This window comes from Panthera leo, chromosome A2, assembly GCF_018350215.1.
Source record: "Panthera leo isolate Ple1 chromosome A2, P.leo_Ple1_pat1.1, whole genome shotgun sequence".
NCBI lineage: Eukaryota > Metazoa > Chordata > Mammalia > Carnivora > Felidae > Panthera > Panthera leo.
The window spans coordinates 49,989,440-50,014,423 of NC_056680.1; the positions used below are offsets into that span (position 1 = coordinate 49,989,440).

Genomic DNA, 24,984 nt, shown 5'->3' on the forward strand with positions numbered 1-24,984 from the left:
CGCTGTAGCCCAAATGCATCCACAGACAATATATAAATGAATGAGCGTGGCTGTGTTCCAATAAAACTTTATTTATAAAATCAGGTTGTGGGCCAGGTTCAACCTACAGGTCATAAAGACTCCTGCTTTTGAGCATCTTTAATGAATGAACCAGCCCTTGCTGCCACCATGAGTAAAAATGTGCTGTTCTTCTGACCAGCTGAAGTCATATCCCACATTCCCCACAGACAGTCAGATTGATAGGTAGTCTCCCAAAAGCAGTTCCCAATCCCAAAGTCCTTTTGGTCTCACATTACCATTCATCTGCTGCCAGCCGTTCCAAGTTACTAAAGTTGAGCCTTGAACTTGCTTTCAAAAAGGCAGATGCTACCAGCAGGAGACTGCTCCTCTTCTCTGGAGGTTGATCTCACTTTTCCCGATTACCGCCCCCCCCCCCCCAGGAAAATATGCAAGTCATGCAAATGCAGCCATGAGGACCACTGCCTGAGCTCTGAGCTGGAAGATGATCGGAAAATTGGCCGCTTGCTGATGGACTCCAAGTATTCCACCCTCACAGCCCGAGTGAAAGGCGGGGACGGCATCCGGATTTACAAGAGGAATCGGATGATCATGACCAATCCCATTGCCACTGGGAAAGATCCCACCTTTGACACCATCACCTATGAGTGGGCCCCCCCTGGAGTCACCCAGAAACTGGTAAGACAGCTTCCTCCAACCAAATGGTTGTTGTCCTGTCCTTGTAAATGTTAGTCATGCCTGAATTTCAAAGACAAGGTAAGAAGAGGGCAGTATTATAGAAATGATAGGAATAACTAAGGTTCCAAACCTGCTCCTGCATCACCTATGTGATCTTGAAGTGAAAACTGTCTGGGCCTCGGTTTTCCTCTTCCATGAAATGGATAGAAGTGTTTCTATGAATTCTGAGGGCCCTTCCAATTCCAGTACAGGGTCGTTCATGATTCCCTTTGGGCTCCCCACTTCTGAACAAAGGCTGACTTATCATTCAGGACTCCCACAGTGCTTGTCTTCATGTGTGAGTTGTTCCTTTTCCCTCAGAGTGGCCTGGGATGTATCCTTTGCAGGCCTGTGGGGGAGCACAAAAACAGTTCTCTCTTCTTGCCAACAGCTGAAGGCTCTTAGCCTTGGAAGGGAGAACCAGACTAGCTTTACACAACCCTGGGGGTGAGGCACCCAGAGAAGGACAACATCCAGAGAGAGCAAGTAACTTGCACAAGGTCACACCCTGGCTGCCCACTATAAAGACCCGTATCAAGTTCCCATGCACAGGCCTCACCCCAGATCAGAAGCTCCAGATTACAGGATCAGAATCACCAGACATGGGCATTTAACTCTTCAGATAATGATACCTGCAGCCATTGTCAAGACCCCACAGACCTGACCAGTGCCCCTCCAATTTCAACAAGCACATACATCATCTAGACAACTTGCAGAAATATATCTAGGAAGCTTGGGGCTGGTCCTGAGACTCTGCACTCCTGACATGCTCCCAGGGGATGCTGGTCCCCAGACCATGCTTGGAATAGTGAGGGCCTAGATGATTTCCACAAGTTCATGAGATTGAAAAAGTTCCTACAATTTTAGATATGGAAGCCTGGCATGTAATTAAATCTCTTCTGGGAGAAAAGGAGAGCCTTCAGAGTCCTGCATGGTCATACCCCCACAGGCTGCACCTGCAGCTCTGGCTATGACCCCTCACCCATTACTTTATAGTGCTCTGACCTTCTTCTTTCCTGCTCTGGAACACTCCAGGCTTTTGCCCTCCTCATGGACTTTACACTTGCTGTTCCCTCCCCTTGAAATGCCTTTCCCTGCTCTTTGCATGGCTGGGTCTTTCTGATAGTCAGGTCTCAGACGGGCCTTCCCTAACTCCCCAGTCCACCTATCCTCCAGCTATATTTTTTTCTCTCTCCCTCAGTTCGCCATTGATTCTTTAGAAGATTTATTGCGAGCTGCAATTGTCTTATGTATGTCTTTGTTTAGTTATCTCTCTCATTGGAGTGAAGCGAGGTCCACGAGGGCAGATACCACACCTGTCCTGTGCACCATCCTATTTGGCACATCCTATTTGTGCTACATCACCCTCCGGGCCAGTGGCATTCCACACATGGTCTGTGGACTAACAGTGTACCACAAAATCCTGTGACTGGTCCACAACGAGAAGTACAGAAATTGAAAATAAATGTTGGGGAAATATAGTAGCAATTGACATCCAAGCATGTGATCAGACAACTCCTCTCACTGAACAGAATTCCACTGTGGTCAGACTCACGTGGAAATCTCATGTGGCATGGGCTACATTCTCATCGCATGCAGTGAGCCCAAGAATCCTTCTGCAATCAGTGAAAAAAAAAAATCAAACAAAAAAACCTGATCCTTCACCGTAGAGCACCTGAGCAGCACCCTTCTAAGCTGTAGCTTAAGTGGAGGAAAGGAGGGGGAAATCCCTTTTCAATCAAGTGGAGAGAGGCAAAGATGCTTTTTTTTAAAAAGCTATAGTTCTTGAAAACATATTTTAAAAGAATACGTCAGCATTTGTGAGCTCAGCCACCCTGTGAGGTAGGAATTATTTTACATGTAAGGAAACATAGAATGGTTAATTGGGCTTGACCAGTTGGAGGGGCTGGGCAGGGGCAGATCCGGGCCACAGAGAGTGGCATCCAACTATAGCAGTGCTGGGTGGCTCCAAATGTGGGTCTGCCTCCAGCACCCAGGTCTGGCTAAGCCATCAAGCAGGTCTCCAAGATGTCAGTGGAAACTAAAGCAAGCAGCTCGTAAAAGAGCTGGCTGTGGGCGTCAGGAACTGGCTGGTGAAAACCCCAAATGCTTCGGCTCCAGACTAATCAGAGGAAGGCATCGTGAGGCTGTGATTAATGCTCGCTCATAAAACCACATGGTATAAAGGCCCCTCTGTCTGCTCTGCATCTGGCCTGCCTGAGCAAGTCGCCTGAGATTGGACAGCTCTCCCTTCCCATTCACCCTCCCCACTTTTTTCTTTTTTTAATTACCAAGTGATCAGGACTGATTATATTTTGGAAATGGAACTGAATCTTGCTGTCATCCTTCCCAACCAGAATGAAAAATGGAGAAATTCTTAAGCCTTTAAAGATTAGTAACAATAAACCTAATAGCTAATATTTACTGAGTACTTACGTGTGCTAAGCTTAGCATATGCTAAGAGCTATGCATACGTGGTCTCATCTAATTTTCCAACACTGTTAGGGATATACTGTTACTACCCTTATTCACAGAGGAGGAAATGGAGGCTCAGAGAAGTGACACCACTAGCCTGATGTCCCATAGCTGGCTTAAATGACAGAGCCAGGTCTTGGATTCGGGCCTCCCTGACTCCAAAGCTTAGGCTCCCACCTATCAAGCCAGGCCAGGAGAACCAGACAGGTAGGAGGAGAGGCAGAAAACAGCATGTATTTTGGGTTAGCACTTTTAAGGGAAGGCTTCTAAGAATAGGGAGGGACTTGGGAAAATCTTTGAAAGCTAGCCAGGATTTGGGAGAGGGAAGGATGAAAAGATGAAGGGAACCAGCATCCATTGAGCATTCTGCATGTGTGTGTGCACGTGTATGTGTGTGTGTGTGTGTATGTGTGTATTTATGATGATGGGGAGAGAGGTTGGGTCAGAGGTATCTGTGCCACTCAGAGCTTGTTAGAGACTCTCTCACGAATCCCTGTGATATATTTATGATTTATGATAAAAAAATACTATGATACATATGATATATGTCATCAACATCTCACCACTCCCTACGTGCTTAATAACCCCATTTTACAGGAGAGCAAACAGAGGCTCTTGAGGAACTCGTGCAGGTGTGGCACTCCTACCTTATCCTCTACTCCCACACCCATGGCAAACATTGCTGGTCAGTTAGAGCACGATCTTCCATTGAGTCTCTTTGGGCCTCAGAATCCTTCTCAACACAGCACTCAAGTAGCCACTGTTGATGGAGATTAGCATGTAACACAAAGCCCATGTACTGTCCTTGCCTGACCGCCAGAGAAGCCGAAAGAGCAGGCAGGATGGGGTCTTCCGATTCCAGAGTCCATGTGTGTTCAACTATGCCCAACTCTGGGAATAAGGCACCTTTCTTTTCCACTTTTCTCTCTGCCTTTTGATTCTTCTCCTGATAAAGCCTGATTCTGGGAACCTCTTCACCCAAGATGTCCCAGCCAGACAGCAATGCACCAAATGACTCAGAAAGGTCCTCGTGAAAAACTTGAAACCTAAACCAACCTTTCCAACTGCTCTGAGAAAAGGCCTCTTGCTAAAGGTTTTGGGAACATGACCTTAATCAGCTTCCTGGAGGGATTTCTGAGAGATTCTCTTACAAGCTCTGAGTGGCACAGGCAGCTGACTCTGAGCCAGCCCTCTCTCCCCATCATCCCCGTCCCAAGCCCATGCCAGTCAACAGCAATTGTCTGAAGGGCTGTGTTGAGATGGACTCTGATGCCCTCACCGGGGTTGATGAGTAATGTCTACCACAGGTGTGTGAATAGGGTTCTCAGGCCAGCCAGGCAAGGCCAGCCATCACAAAACAACAACAACAACAACAACAACAACAACAAAACATTGGTGGCCACATGGTGTGGCCTTGACCCTGCAAAGGCAGAAAGCAGGTACCCAGCTGGGGCTTTGACCTGCAACAGGTTCCTGGGAGGGAACACTCCCTGTCTCCAGGGTTCTGGCCAGGAATCTGTTAGCCCTGCAGGTCACAAACACCTGTAGCCAGGACAGAGCCATGAAAGGACACTGAATACACGGATCAACAAACAGGTGGCCAGCAAGGCCGCTACCCCGGGACTCCTACCACAGTGTTTATTTGTAAAGCTATGCAGGGAGGGATGCATGCTCTTGAAGGCCGGAATCAGGGGCATATCCAGGGGCTGGGGGATCATCTCACTAGGCAGTGCCCACACAGCCTCCTCACCCTGAAATGAAGACAGAAGGAAACTCCCCTAGAGATTGGGGGAATTTGTTTTTTTCCTCTTTGCAAATTATTCGCCTTCTAGAGAGGCAGTGTAGAAGGGGTTGAGACCCAAGCTGCTGAGTACAAAGCTGTGTCCACCACAGACGAGTTGTGTGACCCTCTGGAGGTTATTTCTCTGTGCCTCGGTTTTTCGAGGGGTAATATTAGTGCCTTCCTCCTGGGGGTTCTGTGAGAAGTAAACGGGCTAACATGGGTCAGGCATTTAGAAGTGTGCTGGAACATAGTAAGTACCACGTAAGTGTGAGCTCTTCCTGCCATTCCTTCAACCACTCAACCCGGGAGGTCAGCAGCCCTCACAGAAGAAGAGGCTGTGCTCCCATGAGCTCGATCAGCCATGCACTTGGAACTGCTTCCACAGTGGGAGCGAATGAGATGCTAAGCAGGTCTGGGTGCCCTTTCTGGCACGGTGAGCCATAGTCTTGTCACCACCTCCCCATCCCTTCCACAGATCCCGAGGACGGGGCAGGCCTCAGACACGAAATAAGAAGGCCTGGGATAGATATTTGCCCCCCCACCCACCTGTCTCTAACCCATCTCCCCAGGGCCCTGTGCCCTGCCCCAGCCTGTGTGCTGCTGGTCTGCTGCTTGCCCTGTCCTCAGATGGTCACACCCCTTCCCCCTACCCACTGTCCCTGAGTCCTCCGATGTCCTGCTTCAGATGACCCAGGAGGACCTGCAAAAGTGCTCACTTCTGGGCTCCTCCAGACTCCCAAATCAAAGTCTAGGGTGATCCCAGGAAGCTTTTTCACAAGGTGGTCAGGCGATTCTCATGCACCCCAAAGTCTGTGACTAGGTTCTTCAGACCTACCTGCCTGGCATTTTTGTGCTGGAAGCCACCTGTGGTTTCATACTGACCCAGGGAAAAACCGCATCACCCCACACCACCCGCAGACAGAGTCAGGACCGAGCCTTTCCCAGACGTGTGGTCAGCCGTGTGGCTCCCTGGCACTTCTTCTTCCGTGTGTTGGGGTTCCGAGTCTTGGCCTCTTTGGCGAGCCAGAAACCACGGGCTCCTTGAGCCACTTTCCTGCACTGTAGACCCGGGTCAGTGCTACTGCCTCTCTCTCTGCTAATTGTGGTGAGGACCGAGTGAGGTCACCACAGACTTCTCACAGTGCTCAGGACCCTGAAGATCATGCAGTCTACCCCAAACTTTGCAATGATGAAACCGAGGCCTGGGTGGCTGTGTACTTTCTCAGTGTTACACAGAGAACAGCATCAGGGAGGGAGCTAGAAACCAAATTCCCCGACACCCTAAGATTCTATCTACCACCCAGTCCATCTCCTGTGCCTGAAAAAGCACCTGGAAAAGTCCTTAGGGACTGTACAGGTGAAGGGGGATTCACAGGGTATTCTGTGAGCCCACAGGTGTTCCAAGCTCTAGGGCAGAGCCACATAGGGCCATCTACAGCCATCTCTCACTTCATGAGTCCACAGAAACCCGGGTCATCTGCCTCTCCCTTCTCTAAAACTGCTCTGACCCGGAATTCATTTATTATGGAAGTTAGCAAACCAGGCTCTGGACTAGTACGCCCCTCCATCAGGTTCCTTGCCCCTCCTCCCTAACGTGAGGCAAAAGCCGGGATTGTTCATTATGAATTACAGTATGACTTTCCATGTTGATTACCACAATCCAGTTCCAACCACAGGATGTGATAGGACACAGGCAGGTTCCAAGAGGGTAAATATGGCAACAGCCACCTGGGCAGTGGGAATCCGGCAAACTGGTGGGGGTGTCAGAGTCACAGTCAGGGTCAAGCACAGAAATGGAGACCAGTTGTAAAGGATAAACAGTTTGCTTTTCAAGCTTCCTCATGCTGTGTGGCCTTGACCTTTTTCTCCTCTGAATCTTCCCATCCCTGCAACCCACCCAAGTATAAGATTACTGTTCATTACAAAAAAAAAAAAAAAAAAAAGCCAAATCAGACAGTTATCTATGGACATATTAACATTCAGATGGTTTTCAGTCATACTGATGTGGAAATGTTATTACCACGAGACCTTATCAACTTGTTCTATTAGAAGGTGCCTTTGCCTGTTTTTAAATGAACAAACCATGAAATACCTTACACCTATAATGATTTAATTATACTTTTCCAAGCAAAGCAATTTTAAACTAGATTGACTCTTTTTCTTTTTAAGGAGCATTGCCATGAGGTAAAGTGAAGTAAAAATATTTAGTTTTGAAGGAAACCAAATCTGCGTTGCAAAGCCAACGCATCCAGTACAACACTCCCATTCAGAATGTGAATCTGCGACCACTTGGGTGGAGAGTGACAGCTTATTTAGGCCTCTCTGGGTGTCGCCAAACTCACAACATTTCTGCCTTGACAAGCCTCGGGGCTCTGCAAAAACAGATGGAGAAGCTGGAGGCTGCTCACCAATTCCAGATCTGGCTTGGGTGCCTGAGAATCACAGTCGGTTTATCTCCTCCCCACTAGGGCCTACAGTACATGGAGCTCATCCCTAAAGAGAAGCAGCCAGTGACAGGCACCGAGGGCGCTTATTACCGCCGACGCCAGCTCATGCAGCAGCTCCCCATCTACGACCAGGACCCCTCTCGCTGCCGCGGACTTCTGGAGAATGAGTTGAAAGTAATGGAAGAGTTCGTCAAGCAATACAAGAGCGAGGCCCTCGGCGTGGGAGAGGTGGCCCTCCCTGGGCAGGGTGGCTTGCCCAAGGAGGAAGGGAAGCAGCAGGAAAAGCCAGAGGGCACAGAGACCACCGCTCCGACCACCAACGGCAGCATCGGTGACCCGTCCAAAGAATACGTAAGTGTCTGCCGTGCCTCCAGGTCTGGCTGAAAAAACCAGGCCCAGGGCTTGCACAGGCAGGGCCCCAGCTCCAGGCTCTTGCCCCTCATTCCAACATTCATTTCATGCATTCATGTTGCCAGCGGCTGTTTGGTGCTCAGTTACTCTGTGCCAGGCATTATCCTGTGGAAAATAACACAAGGTCACTGTGCTTGAGAGGCTACTTGTCCAGTGGAGGTCACAGGCTACCAAACTGTCACGGCTTAGAGAAAGGGCATCTAACCTTGCTTGAGGTGAGGGTGGGCTTGGAGGAGGAGCTGAGGCCCAGCCTGGCCGGGAGAAATGACTAGGACGCACCCAGAGCTGAATTCAGGCTTGGCAGGGAAGACCCAGGCCATCTTAAAGAGGCAAGCTTGGGCAAAACAACCCTAAGTTCCAGAGAGCACGGTGGAGCCAGAGGATTGAACAAAGTCCCATGTGCCTGAGAGCGTGGTGTGCTGGGGGGCGTGGGGACACGACGCTGGCAGGGTCAGCAGGGGCACACTTCCTGAAGAGGCAAGCCTTCCATCCATTCATCACCCAAGTATCAACCAGCCTGTGCTGTCCGCCAAGCCCCAGGAAATCAAACAAGTGGAGGACTCCGTCCCCACACTGGAGAATACCATGGATGTAGGACTTCACTCTGAGGGCCACAGACAGCTATGGCAGGTTTCAGCGGGAGCTATCACAGGATCTGAGCTGTGCTTGGGAAGGCGCCCTCTAGCAGCATGTGGAAGATGTGCTGTAAGGGAGTGAGGGACTGGAGGCTATTTGAGAGAAAATGAAGAAGGTAGAGTGTCCGGGAGGTGAAAACCTCATGGATGGCTTTGTCTTCATCTGCCCCACAGGAGGTATAAAGGACTAGCTGGAGACGGGTACCACAGAGGGCTGATGTTTGCTGTTTCACGGCCTCTGGCTCCCGTCTACCTTTTGCCCTCTGCCCCAGTCAGCCAAGTGACTTCAGCTGCCTCTAATTGTTATTTGGAGATAAATGTCCCAATACGTGAAGCCCTCAAGCAAATAACCTGCCTTGCTGGTAACAGGCTGGCAGTCGCCCGTGTGAGCCGGACCGCCCAGGGAAATGCCAGCCCTGGTGATGTTGTCACTGCATTCAGAAAGGGCCAGGCTCTTTCCTGCCTGCAGTGACTCAAACTTGCCATCCAAAACCTGTGTCCTGAATGTCCAACCCCCATTTGTTGGCGCGTTCATTTGGGGTTACCGTCCAGTGAACTATGGCCACACACAGTCAATCTGAGAACTCTAAGTCAAAAGAACAAAACTTATTTTCCTTACCACAGGTTTGGCGATGGTGTTGAAAAGACCCATTTCCGAGGAAGAATCCATGTCCCAGCGACTTAAAAAAAAAAATTAGATCCAGTTACAGTGTTTCATAAACTAGTGTCCTCCCCATCCAGCCCTATATCCAAATAGTTATCTGTCCTTAAAGCATAAATACTGCATAATTCCAAGTTGGAAGGCGATCTCTTTAAGTCGTTGGGACATTTCCCAATTGCCATTCCCAGGAGAGATACGCTATTTTATCCTTGACTCAGCCCCACATATTTGTACAGCATGGAAGTGGGGCAAAGGTGGCCTGAGATCCTGAGCCCCTGCCTATTGTCAACTTTAGGAAGTAGTTCTGACAGTTTGGAAGCATTTAAACAATAAGACCAGACCAAAAACAGAATTTGAAGGAAGCCCGTGGTGGTTGGGCTGGGCTGGCTAGGGAAAACGGCCTTCTCCTTCCTTATCCTACCCCCAATCTTGATTGGATAACTAGTTATGTAACTAGTGGATCCCTGCCTGTACGTCATGTGTTCATGTCACCTCTAGGTGCTGCGGGTTTCTTTTTCATCTCTGTATCTTCAGCAGGTGCCATTGATATAGATAGTAGGTGCTCAATAAATATGTGAACCATGAATGAATGAACAAATGGATGAATCAGTGAATATTCAGACTAAATAGAGCCTCTAATGATGGGGACAGTTTAGATGACCATTTTGCCCCGGAGGATGATGAGATCCAAGTTCACATTTATTAAGCACCTGATGTGTGCCAGATGCCATGCCTACTCTTTCAGAGTCTTTGTTTAACTCACCCGGCTGCCTAGTAGGGTGAATTTCACCAACCCCATTTGACAGGTATGGAATCAGAGATTCATAGAGGGTAGGTAACTTTTCCAAGGTTCCACAGTTTCTAAGGAGTAGAACCTGGATCCGATACTTTTCCAACTACATGATGCTGAGTTATAAAACCCTGCTTATTATCTGTTCCAGGAAGAAAGAAGGCTGGGTGCTTTTATTGACTCCCTGTTTATCTCCTAGAAGCCAGGGAGCAAATCCTATAAAGGTAGCTAGATAGCCTGCCAGTCCATAGACAGTGTGTCCCCAGCAACCCCAAATTTGTTCTGCCTTACCCTAGTCAATGGCCAAGTCAAGTGGACGTGGGTGCTGGCCATCCTGTGTGCTGTGTCCCTTCTGTTTCTCATAAAAGGGAAGTGTAGGACAGCTACCAGAGCCAAGCATCAGGCAGGAAGCCTGATTTTTGCTCCCCTGATGAGGACAGTGGACTTTGCCAGAAATGGTCAGGGCATTCAATTTGAGAACCCAGATATGGGGAGGAAATTGTAGAACTCAGACTGATGCCCCAAATCCAAGCGGTGATTTATGAGAAAAAAAAAAAAAGGGCAAAAGAAAGAACACGTGAAACACATTTTCCTAGAATGATCTTGGTGACATAATATTGTTTGTCATCCTAAGAGTGATCATTATTACTATCGTTAGCAGCTACGATTTGGTTTTCTCTGAACCAAGGGCAGCGATAAGAACTAGAGGGTCTGATTTAAAGCCCCCAACCACCCAATGACTTGAAGAAAAGCTGTGGGATTTGAACCAACCCCCCATCAGTCCCCAAGTCCATCTTTCCTGTTGCCCAAAGCTTGTTCCTCGGATAGCTAATGGATATTAGATCCTAAAGGGGTTACATGGCCATGTAAGTTTGGGAGACATTAGAGTAACCAAAACTAAGTGGGTTTCTTTGAGGTAGGACTTCTGAGAGCCTCCGGCAGGTTGTGGCTGTGGTTCTGAAACTAAAATCACCTGAAAGGCTGGCTAAAATCCAGAGGACTGGGCCCCACCCTAGAGCTCCCTGCTTAGTAGGAACAGGTGGGGCCAGAGAATCAGCTATTCTAATGAACACCCGGGTTGATGCTGACATTGGTCTGGGGACCACACTTTGAGAACCACTGCTAAAAAAAGTATAAAAATAATTTTACATATAAGTCGAGGAAAAATAATATCATTAAAGTGGCATATGGTGAGGATCGGAGAAGACAACAGGGCATTCTATAGATGTTTTAGGCCTCCTGGCTTAGGGAGTCCAGCTCTGAGGATGCTACATAGGAATCTTCCTTTAAAGACCCACAGGGAGTTCAGGAAACACAGGCAGGGCATCACACACTGCATTACACCACACCCAACCACACTACTCAGCAGCCTGAGGCCACCAGCTCCCTTTTCACAGAGCCACAATCAGCCTATGCTGCAGGGCACTTCTGTGAGCTGGCACGGCTCCGTCTACACTGCAGGGCGTTTCTCCTCGGAGCTGGCACGGCTCCATCAATCTGCTGTCAGCCTGTTGCAGTGCTGTCCTTCCTCAGAGACCTTGGGACCCGAGTTACAACAGGATCGGGCTGTTGAGTCTTCACCAAGCCCCTCCACCAAAATGTGCTCAGAGGAAAGGGTTCTCCAGACCAGAGGAGCATTACTGCCAAAAGCCTTTTCCACCTTGTCCATGTGGAAATGGGCCCCTTGAGCTGAGTTAGGGGTGAGGCCACATGTATAACAGAGGTCTATCCAGATTGTGGGAACAGCACCCTCTGAGCTCAACTCACCCGTATGGCTGGTGCTATGCAGTCCTTAGATCCGGGTCCTTAGATCCAGGAGCTGTGGCTGCCCTTGCCCACCTCAGAGCAGCCCTAAAGAGTCATTATTACACTGAGCTTAGGAGAGGCAGGACACCATGGGAAATGCCATCAGAGGCACCTGTCTTTGTGAGGAAACACCGCAGTGAAAAATCCCAGATGCTAACTCAGACACTGTCACCCCACAAGTGTGCCCTTTAAATCAGTGAGGCCAATTAAAAACCCCAAATATTTAATGTCTCCCCCTCTCTCCTTTACTTGCCCCACCGTGTGTGTGTGTTGGCAAGGAAGGGGGGCAGGTGGGAAGGGGACTGTTCACAGCAGGCTCACTCATGTCTTTGAGTCCTCCTAACAACTATTGGCAGAGGCTGGAGTTGTTCACACCCATTTCACAGCTGTGAAACCTGCAGCAGAGAACTTAAAAGGCTTGCTGATGAGAGGTGGGGCTGGGATTCCATCCCAGATCCTTGTTGGTCACCAGTCCTGAGGAGTCTGAGCAGTCCTGGGGTGGGGCCCTGGGTGGGTGAGGACACTCCACAAAAGTGTGTGTATTTATGATTGTTGGTTGAGCCACAGAGTTTGGAGTCACCCACAGCCCAGTTCAGTGAAGAATCTGGGGGCCTCTTGTAGGCATGCCAAGAACAATGGAAGGCCTCACCCATTACACCCCAGTCCCACACACCATGGGTTCTCATGGGTTTGGAGGGCTTCAGAGAGCTCCATGGCCAGGGATCTGCCAACTCCAGCAATCTGGAACATTCCCTGGAGAATGGCAGAGCCCCATATCCACTTTCCAGGCCCTCCGCGCCCCACCTTTCCCACCTGGATGGAACCTATGAGCGCCTGGGCTGCGAGGTCAATGACCTCAATGCTCTGATTGTTAACAGCCCCACCAAACCATTTCCCTGCATTTAGAATGCTTACTTGGTATTTTCTCAGAAATGAAATGTGCGGATTTCCTGGGCATGGAATTTCCTCCCTTCCCTACACCCCAAACTTGTAACTGAAGAAAGGGGAAAGGAAGCCAGAACATAGCATTCAATGTAATCTCCACCCGTTAGTAATTTACCATCACTGCTGGGTGCCCCTCACCCAGCCCCTTCCCCACAGCACCCCGCCCACTGAGGCCTGCCTCTCAGATGGAAACTTACAGCATCTGGCTGCTCAGCCCAACTCCTGCCCCAATAAGGGACATATTTGTGGGCAAGGGACTTCCAAATCTTTGTGCAGCAGATGTTTGGCTTGTGGGCTCGGCAGGCTGGCTTTCCTGCAGGCCCCTCTCTGGGAATTTGAAACCACTGCCCCACCCCCAGTCCTGAGCCCTGTCTGAGCTGGAGGACAGAGGGTAAAAGGCCCAGGGAAGCAGCAGGAAAAATCACCATGGTTACCAGGCTTCTCAACATCTGCCTCCCTCCTTCTTTACAGTGGAGATATTTTAATGACATTAATGGACTTTTTTTCCACTGAAAATTCCCTTCATCCCACTTTTTTATGCTATAAATATATTTCCATGTTGCCACAGAGACTTCACAAGTTGGTTTTGTTTTTTTTTTTTTTTCTGGAGTGGGCTGCATAATATTCCATTGACTAAAACAGAGCTGGCAACTTTTTTTCTGTAAAAGGCAGATACTAAATATTTTAGGCTTTGCAAGCCACATGGTCTCTGTCACAACTACTCCCTCTGTTGTTGTAGCACTAATGCAGCCATAGACAATATCTAACAGATGACCATGGCTGTGTGCGAATAAAACTTTATTTGCAAAAACAAGCAGTGGGCTAGGTTTGGCCCACAGATGTAGTTTGCTCACCCCAGAATTAGAACAACTGTAAAACATGGTTTTTATTAGCTTTTTATGAATTACTTTGGTTTTATTCAATTTCATTTTGCTAATGCAGGTTAATGAATAATGATGATAATGACGTCATCTGCCATTCCTTGACTACCTAGATTGTGCCCAGCACTTGTGCCAAAGGCTTTACCTAGTTTTGTTTTTTTTTTTCAACTGAATCCTAAGAATTCTCCTACAAAATATAATTTCCCCTTTTTCTAGTCATCTAGCTTGTGAGCGGTTAAGGCAGAACTGGAACTTACCCTAAACCCCACAAACACCACAGATGATGGAACCTCCTTTTTCCATAGCACCCCATGCAGCTGCAGGCACGTGCATGACCACTGCGACAAGATGAGCACATATAAGGCTTCTTCCTACTCTGCAATGTCCTTGGTGGGAAGCCAGCTCTTGCCCACACACTTGTCAAAGCTGGAGTTAAGAACACCCCAGGCTGACGGTCTCTCTTCTGAGAGTAGCATTTATGAAGCCTTCCTGGCTCCGTGTTCCCCCTTTATCAGGTAACCAGTGAGAGAGATTCGGTTAGAGATGCCTAACATGTGACTTTGCTTGGCAGAGAGGCCCATGTTCAATCGTCTGCCCCAAGAAGAAGCATGAGGTGAAATCGTTGGCCAACAACAGGGACCGCCATGTGTAAAGCATCTCCCATAAGCCAGGGCCTGTCATATGTTTACAAGTGAGGAAACTGAGGCTCAGGGAGGTGGGTGATTTGTCTCAGGGCTTATCAGTGATGGAGCAATGGTACAGATCTTATCCCAAAGCCCCTCACCCTAACCACTGCACCCAGCCTGCCCAGTCTGTACTGTGAGGAGTCTCAGGAAGATGACAGTGTGGAGGAACAGAACACAAGAGTCTAAAGATACCAGAAATGACACTGGGCTGAAAAAGGAAAGAAAATGAGGAAAAAAAAAAAAACCTCTGGGATACATGAGGCTGCAAAGCAAAGATGGCGAATAATCACCATAAGAGGAAATGGGGAGAGGCTGTTTATAAATAAATTGTTGAGTATTTGTGTTGGAAAGAACCCAGCGCCTGAATTCAAGGCCCTTGTGTTAATATTTACTGTATTGTAATAGTGAGATTTTCACAAGGCACTCTGGGTTTAGACTGAGTAGGCCTTTGGATAAGAGCCTTCCAGAAAAGAACAGAATTATTGGGACAGAGCTTCTGGCAACCCCAGCAGAGAGATTATTGCTGGAGAGGGTTCTCCACATCTGCTGATCCTGCTCTGAAGGCCAACACAGCTCGGTCCTTAGAGACAGGTCTTTGGCCATGTAACCTTTGGCCACTGTCCCTAATATACTGTTGCCTAAAACACTCTGTGTCTAGGTTACTCCCATTCCAGAAGTCTTAATTCTGTGTGCTCACATTGGATGTTCTCGTCACCTAATGTTGCATATCCAACCACCCAAAGGTGGAGAGGCTTAAAGAAAGAACATCTGTCTTGCTCAGAAATCAGCAATGTGGGCAAGGTTCAGTGGGGATATCTTGTCTCTGCCCACGTGGCATCATTTGGAGCAGCCTATAGGCTGGGGGCTGTCTTGGTGGTCTGGCTTCAGTGCTGGGAAGACACAAACAGCTGGGTTGGACCAGCCAGGGAGGGGGTCTTTGGGCCTGTTGCTCTCTGTGTGGTTTCTCCACAAAGTCGCCCTGGCATAGAGGTCTCACGATTTCTTTCCTGTCCTCCCAGGGCTCCCAAGGTGTGTGTATAGAGAGAGATCCCAGTGAAAGCTGTGCTGTCTTTTATGCCCTACCACAGGCATCTGTAACATCCCTCCCACTACACTCTGTTCAATAGAAGCAAGTCATTAAGGAGGGACCACAATCAAAGGAAGGGACTTAGATACCCCATTGGATGGAGGAGTGTCCAAGAATTTGCCAACAACATTTCCACACACCATGACCAAAAGAACCCCAGCCCTGCAGGGTCTTAGCTTCTGAAGTAGCCAAATCTGAAATGTTCCTCAGCTTTCTCAAACCAGACATTTTTTGTTTGTTTTTTGTTTTTGTTTTTTTACAGATTACAAAAGCCCAAAGTATAGAATTTTCAAATCCTTTCATTTAGACCTTTTTCATTAAGAATCTCTCGCCATTTGAGCAGGGACAGGGCAAAACTTCAGGGTCATAAGGAGAAACTTCATACCTGTTCCACCTGTGAAAGATTTGGGCCACTCCCCCCTCCTCCCAGGGGGAAATGGTCTGTAAACTAAGTTACGTGGCAAATGTTAGAAAGATTCTCATGAGCAAGCTCTGATTTTAGATGGTTGAGAGTATGAATAAGAACCAACTGATACGCTAATGATAAGTGTTCTTCTGTATGCTTTTTAACATAGTCCCAAGGGACTTGTACTTGGCCACACTATCTCCTTCATGGGGGAAGTAGCCTGGGAATGAACACACTGGGCTTTCTTAAAAATTGTGTAGAATTTAAGCATCCCAGGAATTCAAACTGGCGTTTGCTATAACTGAACAGAGTTGATGATATCATTTTTGCTGAGCTTATTTTTAAGGTCATTTTTAAACTCTGTGTGGCAGTGGTTCACAAAGTGGGTCCCCTGACTACACCAGCATCCCCCAGAGCTTGCAGAATCCTGCACCCCATCCCAGACCTATCCGAATCAGACACTGTGGGTGTGGGGCACAGCAGTCTGTTTTAAGAAGCCCTCTGGGGGGTATTGGGGCAGACTCCAGTCTGAGAACCAGGGTCTTACAGGGGGCGGTTTGGGGAAGGGGACTGACTGTAGCCGAGTCTGGGGTAGTGATGGACGATACAACTCCCAGAACCCTGTTCTCTGGCCACGCACAGATGGAGACAATGGAGATGGGAAACTACTAAGCTCATCAGTGGGAAAAGTCACTTCCTGCCAACCTACATGATCGTGGTGTTACGGAAAGGAACCTCAGGCCTCCAAACCTAAAGCTCATCCTGCCTCCAGTATATCTTTGTCATCTTGGGAAAGGGATTTAACCCTTCCGGGCCACAGGTCTCTCATCTATAAAGAGAGCTGGGATACGGATAACCAGAGATTTTAGCTAATTATTACTGAGCCCTTATAAAGTCCATTAACTCTATTATCGCATTTAATCCATGCAACAGCTCTATGACATTGTTAATATTATTGGTATCCTCACTTGATGGGTGAAAAAACTAAGGCACAGAGAGGTTGGGTAACTTGTCCAAGGTCACACAGCCAGCCCCACTCTCAGCTACCTACTGCAATTTAGAAATTGTCCACTTCAGTACCAAGGATTGTTGGAGAATAAGTTTGTGCAGAGAAAGGCAAGGCAAGGATCCTAGGAGCCAAGCAGGCAAGGGGGCGTTCTGACTCTTGGTTGCCAGCCTGCCCCTGGTGGCTGAGGGGCCACCAGGCTGACAGAGCCAGCACACTGTCAGATCTACTATCCAGGACACTGTCAGACAGGGAAAGGAACACAGAAAATAGCTCAGAGGCCAAGGGAGGAAATTTGTTCCTGACACATGCTGACAGGGCTCATTACTCGGACATCTTGTTTTCATAAAATGGCAGTGACACTGTTTGCTTTAAAAAGGGCTGGCTACTGGTAATAACGAGGCCAGGAGCCAGGGATGCTGAGGGAACAATGAGGGAAGGGCCACTCCTCACTGAGGGAGGTGCTTAAGACAGCACTTTCAGATGTGGTGGGGGAAGGTCAGGACCAAGCTCTGCGGGCATGACTCTCCCTCCCTTCTCCATGCTGCCCCTGCCACTACAACTATCTCCTTCCAGTGCAAACCAAACACAGCCCTTCCAGCCTCAAGAACCAGTAATGGCCCCCTATTACCTCCAGAGATCTCAGCCATAACCTAGGCTCACAGCCACCCAGACTGCCCCTCTGACCTCCCAGCCCTCCGTTTCCTTCTGTGGGTTGTGGGTGCCTTCAGATGCTCCCCAGACTCCGCCACGTGCATTTCTATCTCTTTCCCTTTCTCTGCTTCCGTGTTAAGCAACATCTGGAAATCTGGAGTTGGGAGCCCCACTGGTATACCACAGTGATACCCAGCCAAGGTGGTGGATTGACCCCAAGTCCCTTCTTTGCTGGACGAAAAGGGCTGGAAATTTCGTCCCATGAAATTTAGAAAGCCAGGCGGACAGAAAACTCACTTGGTACTCACATGACACTTGCCAAATAGTTTACACGTCCTGGCTGTGCTGAAGGGATGGTGAAAATAAGTAAATGATGATTCATCACTTGTTTTTGGTTTAAGACCTCTGATGAGCTCCATGGGAGCTGGGACTCAGTCACGTGCAGAGGAACAGGGTTTTCATTGCGGTGAAGGACTCACACCGTTCATTCTTGTGGGCATAACTGAAACAACAAGTCCAGCACATTCTAAGGAACATTGTCAAGCTGTCCAGATCCATTAGCCAAGCATATTTTTTATGTAGACATTCATTCAACAACTACTGTGCTCAGGGACCCCTGAGCAGTACATGGGCATTCTTTGTGGTCTGGTTTTCTTTCCCTATTTTTTGTCATCGTAGCTTTTATTTTTTCTTCATACGCAAGAATATATATTAAGAATGTAATTAAACTATATAACTTAAGAATGCCAAGTGTCTAGGCTCTTAACTTATGCCTACTCCTGTCTGCATGGCAGAACGAAATTTCTAGTTTGGCTGACACATAATTGGTGCTTGGTAAGCTTAGAGTCCTCATCTAAAGCTGGGGTCTGCAAACATTTTCTCATGGAGGCCAAATGGTAAATATTTTAGGTGTTGCAGGCCCAGAGCCAAAACTGATGATATCATGTAGGTACTTTATGTAACAAGAGGGAAAACAAATTTCCACAGTTTTCCATTTCTGAAATTCACAATCTAATAATATAAATACAGGTTTTTGTAATACAGGTTACATTGGTCAGCTCAGACCACCGTAACATAACACCACAGACTGGGTGGCTTAAATAGCAGAAATTTATTATCATAATTCTGGAGGCTGGAAGTCCAAGATCAAAGTGCTGGTGTGGTGGGTTTCTGATGAAGCCCCTCTTCCTGGCTTGTACATAGCTGCCTTCTCCCTGTGTCTTCACAGGACCTTTCCTCTGTGTGCACACAGGGTGGGAGAGAAGTTGATTGGTGCCTAGTCTTCTGGTAAGGACACCAGTCCTGTCAGATTAGGGCCCCATCCTTATGACTTCATTTAACCTTAATTACCTGGTCTTGTAGCCACATACAGTCACATTGAGAATTAGTACTTTAACATATGAATTGGTGGCAGGCACACAATTCAGTCCTTAATACAGGTCTACTAATGAGGAAAATGAAGTTCTTTTTTGGGAGAAAACATTTCAATGAACTGGAGCTCAAACGTAAAATCTGTTCTTAGCCAGTGGGTCTTACGAGTACAGGGAGCATCAGGGTTTGGTGTGGCTGCAGTTTATGGACACCTACACACAGTATAGTAGAAAGAACCTTGGCTTTGGGGTCAGGCTTGGCCCATGTTCAAATCCCAGCTTTGCCTCCTATCCGCTGTATATTAATGAACAACCACTGAAACTCTCTGAAACTCAGTTTTGCCAAGTCTGGAGGGAAATAATGATTTCCTTAAAAGGGAGCTAAATCTAGAAGGGGGAATATCTCTCCAGGGCTTCTGTAAGGAGTGCAAAATCCTGAGCATAACGCTGGATGTAGACCTGTCTTTAAGAAATGATAGCCACTGCCATCATCATCATCATCATCATCATCGGAATTTTGAGGAGCTGGAAAATAACTCCAAAATGACTCAAAAGATTTGATGGATTACATATGTACTCTGGAAAGTATGTCAGGAGAATAGCAATTAACCTCTGTGGTTTTTCTCCCAATGTAATCGTGACAATAACATCAGACAAATCCCAGTTGAGGTCCACCTGACCAGTACTCCTCCAAACTGTCAAAGTCGTCAAAAACAAAAGAAGTCTGAGAAGTCACAGGCAAAAGGAGCCTAAGGGACATGAGGACTAAATGTGATGTAGGATCCTAGAATAGAAAAAGGACATTAGGAAAATCTAAGAACATCTGAATAAAGTTGGGACTTTACTTAATAATAGCATATCAATATTGGTTAATTAATTGTGACAAGTATATCACTTTAAGATGTTAAGAACCAAGGAAATTAGGTGTGGGGCAAATACCTTTCTGTAGTATCTTCACAATTTTTCTGTAAATCTAGAACTGTTTTAAAATGTAAAGTTCATTAAAAAAAAATAATTATACAGGACACCTGGGTGGCTCAGTTGGTTAATCACCCAGCCTCGGCTCAGGTCATGATCTCACGGTTCCTGAGTTTGAGCCTAGAGTTGGGCTCTGCGCTGACAGCTTGGAGCCTGCTTGGGATTCTCCTTCTTTCTCTGCTCCTCCCCTACTCAGTCTCTCAAAAAAATAAATAAATAAAAAATAATTACACGTGGGTAAAAGATCCATTCAAAGTGCAAGGTGGTCCAGTGGGTTTTAATGTAAGCAGGATGAGAGGTTAATTGATATGGTTCAGATTCCCCACTGACTTTTGAGAAACTACCACTTGTCCCATTTTGATTTAGTATCAAGGAAGAATATCCACAGTTATCTGGAAAGGCTATTAAAATACTCCTCCATTCCTTTTCTAACTCCATAGCAGGGTGAGGTCAGATTTTTTTCATATATTTCAAAGAAAGCAACATAATGCAAAAGACGAAAAGCCACAACGGTTACAAGAATCCTGCAGTCCTTTATTGAGCTAGTCATTAAAGAGATTTACAAAGATATAAAGCAATGCCACTCTTCTCACTAAATGTTTCTGTCTGGGGAAAATGGAGCTATTTTTTTTTTTTAGCGTTTATTTATTTGTTTGGAGAGAGAAAGAGCATGTGCACATGCGGTAGAGGGCAGAGAGAGAGGGAGAGAGAGGGTCCCAAGCAGGCTCCAAGCTGTCAGCACAGAGCCCGACATGGGGCTTGATCCCATGAACCATGAAATCATGACCTGAGCCAAAATGTAGAGTTGGACACTTAACCAACTGAGACATCCAAGCGCCCCTACAGTTATTTTCAATTACAAATATTTATATTAACATGTCGGTTTATTATTTTAAATGAATCAACAAATAGTTATTCAAGTTTTTAGTCAGTTTTAATTTTTCTTTTGGTAAATCCCAACAGCTGTTACCCATATGAACAAAAATTCTTTGGGGTTCTTAATAATTTGTAAGAATATAAAGGGTCCTGAGGATAAAAAGTTTGAGACTCACTGAGCTAAACAACTAACTAATTCGTCCCCACAGCAACCTATGAGGTAGGTTTGAAGATGAGAAAACTGAGGAACAGAGAGGTTTAGTAACTTGCTGGAGGGCCCCCAGGAAGGAAAGAGATGAGCTGAAGCTCAAACCCATGTCACTATGCTCTCCTGACCCTTATATCCCTGGTGTCCTCTCCCCTTCTAGGTCTGTGAGCTCTGCAAGGGAGTGGCCCCTGCGGACAGCCCTGTGGTCTACTCAGACAGGGCAGGCTACAGCAAGCAGTGGCACCCCACCTGCTTTGTGTGTGCCAAGTGCTCGGAGCCACTGGTGGACCTCATCTACTTCTGGAAGGACGGTGCCCCCTGGTGTGGCCGCCATTACTGCGAGAGCATACGGCCCCGGTGCTCTGGCTGCGATGAGGTGAGAAGAGCTGTTCTGCTCTTTCTGAATTCTTTCTGAGCCTCAGGGCTTCCTCAGCATACAAGTACATATTCCAAAGTATGTGGGGCGCCTGGGTGGCTCAGTCAGTTAAGCCCCCGACTCGGTTTCAGCTCAGGTCACGATCTCACAGTTTATGGGTTTGAGCCCCACGCCGGGCTCTGCACTGCACTGTCCGTGCAGAGCCTGCTTGGGATTCTTTTTCTCCCTCTCTCTCCCCCTCCCCCGCTTGCATGCTTGCACGCTCTGTCTCTCTCAAAATAATACGAACTTAAAAAAAAGAAGTGTTATTTATTCAAAGCCCCAGTGACCCTGTGTGACCTTGCTGGTGAAGACTGGCCATTGGCCACTTAGCTATTGTTGGGCTGTCTTCACCAGGATATGTAATCCCATCTCAGAACAAAGCCGGGCTTTGGATTCGGCCCAAAGAGTATCATGGCTGCTAGCTAAGTAAAACTGGCCTACGGCAGAGAATTTTGTTTTCCATCTAACAAGCTAAGAGACAATTATGACCTGTGCAGATAACCGTACTTACTGCCTGAGGTTTGTGTCCCATTCCTCCACTGACGCATTTGAAGGTCACACGAGAATGGGGGAGGAGGAACCACCATTCTGCAACTTGTCCTCGATGCCCTGTCTCCACAAGGGACAGAACCTGACTGGCGCACTGTCTCTGCTCCCCTCCCCAGATCATATTCTCGGAGGACTACCAGCGTGTGGAAGACCTGGCCTGGCACCGAAAGCACTTCGTGTGTGAAGGCTGTGAGCAGCAGCTGAGCGGCCGGGCGTACATCATCACCAAGGGCCAGCTGCTGTGCCCAACCTGTAGCAAGTCCAAACGCTCCTGAAGGGCTGCCCGGCCACAGCCGGAATCCACAGGATCCCACCAAGGAGGGGAGCCAGGGGTGCTGAGGTCATTCTAAGGGTCCGATGTGACGGCCAGCAGGCAACAAAACCAGTGATTTTTTTCAGTGGGAATATATATATGCACACGTACACACACGTATTCTAGGCTGGTAGATCCTTGAGAGTCAATAGGTTTAAAGCCAGCAGTGTTCTGAGAGGTCTAAGAATGGGGTTACATTGTTGTTTCCCAGCCACCAACTACAGACACAACTGGCATCCTGCAAGGGATCTCTAGGAGTTTCCCAAAATGCAGTTCTGAGTGATCAAATCGCGTAGCTGTCGGATGTGTGTGCTTTCTCATGAACGTTGGGGCTCCTCCAGGAGCTGGCTGGGATCCCAACAGTCATTTGTGGCCTCCTTTTCAAATGGAATTTGAATTTGAAATAAAAAAAGATGTTTTTGGCATGATGAACGTATTCAATAAAAGTCTGATGAAGTCCATCTATGCCCTGATCTAGTCATTTACACCATGGCGGTGATTGCATGGCACCCGTTTAGCCCCTCTGTCCTGAGTGCTGGCGGTGGCAGAAGGCACAGAAGTGCTGCGCCTCCTTGCCAACCGCGTCTCGTCAGATTTCTCTGTGAGCACAGGTGCTCAAGGCAGAACCCCTGGACCGCCGTTCCAGGAACCCCCAGATCAGTGATGGGACATGTCATGGTTTACGGTACATCAAAAAGCAGCCTCTGGGAGCTGATCGGCTGCCCTCACAGGGAATGAGCGAACCCCTCTGAGAGTGAGACCAGGTAGAATGTTGGGGAGCAGCCACACAGGGCTACCTGAGCTCGGCCAATGGGTGCCCCGGGGAACATGGTGACCAGTGAGGGCAGTCTTGAAGAAATATAGGATGTTTATGCGAAATCTCTCTTCTTCTAAACGTTGCCAACTCAGCACAGAATGAGCCAAATAGAATAGGTCTTTGGGCCAGATTTTCTCTCTTTTTATGACCTCTGAGCATTTGCAGCTCCCAGATTAGTTTCCTTTGCACAACATCTAACAAAAGGAATCTCTTTCTCTACTGGGGAAACAGAGACAAAAAAAGACATGAGGCTTAGGGGCTCACAGACCGGTCACCCATGGCTTTCCTTCTTTCTCAAATTTCCCATGTGTTGCCAAGTTTCTTTCATTTTCCCACCCGAATTTCACTCTGTTCATCTCTTACCTATAATACCCTGACCTTGCAAGTTTGACCAAAGCTTTTGCAATTGCCTCCTGAGGTGGTTTTCTGTTCCCAGCTCCTTGCTCCAGTCACCTGCTACCCTGTCGTGTCCGTCCGCCCCCCAGAGAGAAGCTTGGGCTGTGTCATCGTCCTCACCCACCCTGCCTGGCTCCCTGGTGTCTCCAAGTTAAGAACCAAGTCCTCACCCTGACATTTGAATCCTTCCAAGATTTGGCTTAATTGTCTTTTTGGCCTTGGAACCCTTCATTTCTCTTGATTTCCATTTCCCTCTTTCTCCTAGACATTCACCCACTGCCTCTGGTCAAGCCCTCTTCTGAGCTTTTCCCAGTTCTGTGCTGGTTACTTGAAGGCCAACACCATCTGTTGAAATTCTATCTGTCCTGTAAGGTGCTACTCAAGCACCTTTACTTGCTTCTCAAACCCTTCCCAGAGGCACCAAAGGAATATTCACTCTTTCATTCACTCACTCACTCACTCACTCATTCATTCTGCAAATATCCACTGGGCATTACAGAGTTCCATTAAGCAACCTGAGTACAGGAAACAGTGTTCATAGAAAGCACAATACCCCTGCCTCCTGGACTTTACAGTCTGTGGGGGAAATGGCCTTAGGCAAATATTCCGACAAGTCAATGTAAAATTATAAAAAGGGGAGGAACATGTCTCTATAAAGAATATAAAAGAGATTGGACCTAGACAGGAGAGGTGCTCCTGGAAAAGTGATACTTGAACTGAGATCTAAAGGGTGAGTAAATTCTGAGCAGCCAAAGAGGGAAAGGAAGATGGTTAAGGATAAATACATGGGTGGCATGTGCAAAGGTCCTGTGGCTGAAGTAGCATCAGTTTATTCAGTACCTATATATTAGTGTTGAAGATACAGTGGTGACCATGGCCCATGAGTGGGGCTTACAGAAGACTACTGTGGTACATACAGAGATGTGAGGCATAAGAGTTGCACCAATTTTGTGGGCAGTGGAAAAGACCAGTCTCTCCTAAGAGCAATGGGGAACCTTCAAAGAGTTTTAAGCAGGGGTAGTGATGACTGGATAGAGAGATTATTGGATACATGCTCTCTCCTCTGCTGAAACCCCAGCATGATACCTGACTGATTTTATCCTGGTATCTTTGTCCACACCATTGTGGGCAGGAGTGATGTCCCCCAGTAGACCCTACCAGATATCACCCAGAACGTCCTCCTGCCTTCCCCATGTCTACTAACAACACCTCACGCTTGTCATTGGAATACCTGAATCCTCTCTGACACTCCTTTCCTGTCAGATAGGTCACTGTCATGGCTTTCCCTCTATCACTGAGGTCTTATTTCTCCTTGAATGATTTTAGCCGAGACTGACAATAGTGTCCTAGTGAGTCTCCCTACCCGAACTCACCCTCTCCACACACTGCCCAGATGAACTGCTCAGAAACACAGGCCTCCTCTAAAACAGGGGCTCCCTGTTGCATACCTAGAAGAAAATCAAAACTTCTTAGGCTTGCAATCAAGCTTCTTAATTTCTCCGGCCCCAAACCACCTTGGCTTCCTGCTCCCCATTCAGAGGCCTGGTGAAAAGCTTGCAGGTCCCTGCTTCATGCTTTCTCCACCTCTGCACCATCACTCAAGCTATTCCCTCTTCTGGGAGTTCCCCACGCTGTGTTCAACTGCTGCCTT

General features: G+C 47.7%; 1 protein-coding gene across 1 annotated transcript in view; it reads left to right on the forward strand.

Moving 5' to 3' along the window:
• The window catches only part of LMCD1 (LIM and cysteine rich domains 1), a 58,151-nt gene extending 35,570 nt beyond the window's left edge, over positions 1-22,581 (forward strand). Inside the window, exons 3-6 of the mRNA XM_042930030.1 lie at positions 441-696; positions 7,462-7,791; positions 21,001-21,216; positions 21,924-22,581. Coding sequence (XP_042785964.1) covers positions 441-696; positions 7,462-7,791; positions 21,001-21,216; positions 21,924-22,082 — 961 coding nt within the window. The 3' untranslated portion in view covers positions 22,083-22,581. The remainder of the gene's footprint in view (positions 1-440; positions 697-7,461; positions 7,792-21,000; positions 21,217-21,923) is intronic.
• Positions 22,582-24,984: the final 2,403 nt, after the last annotated feature.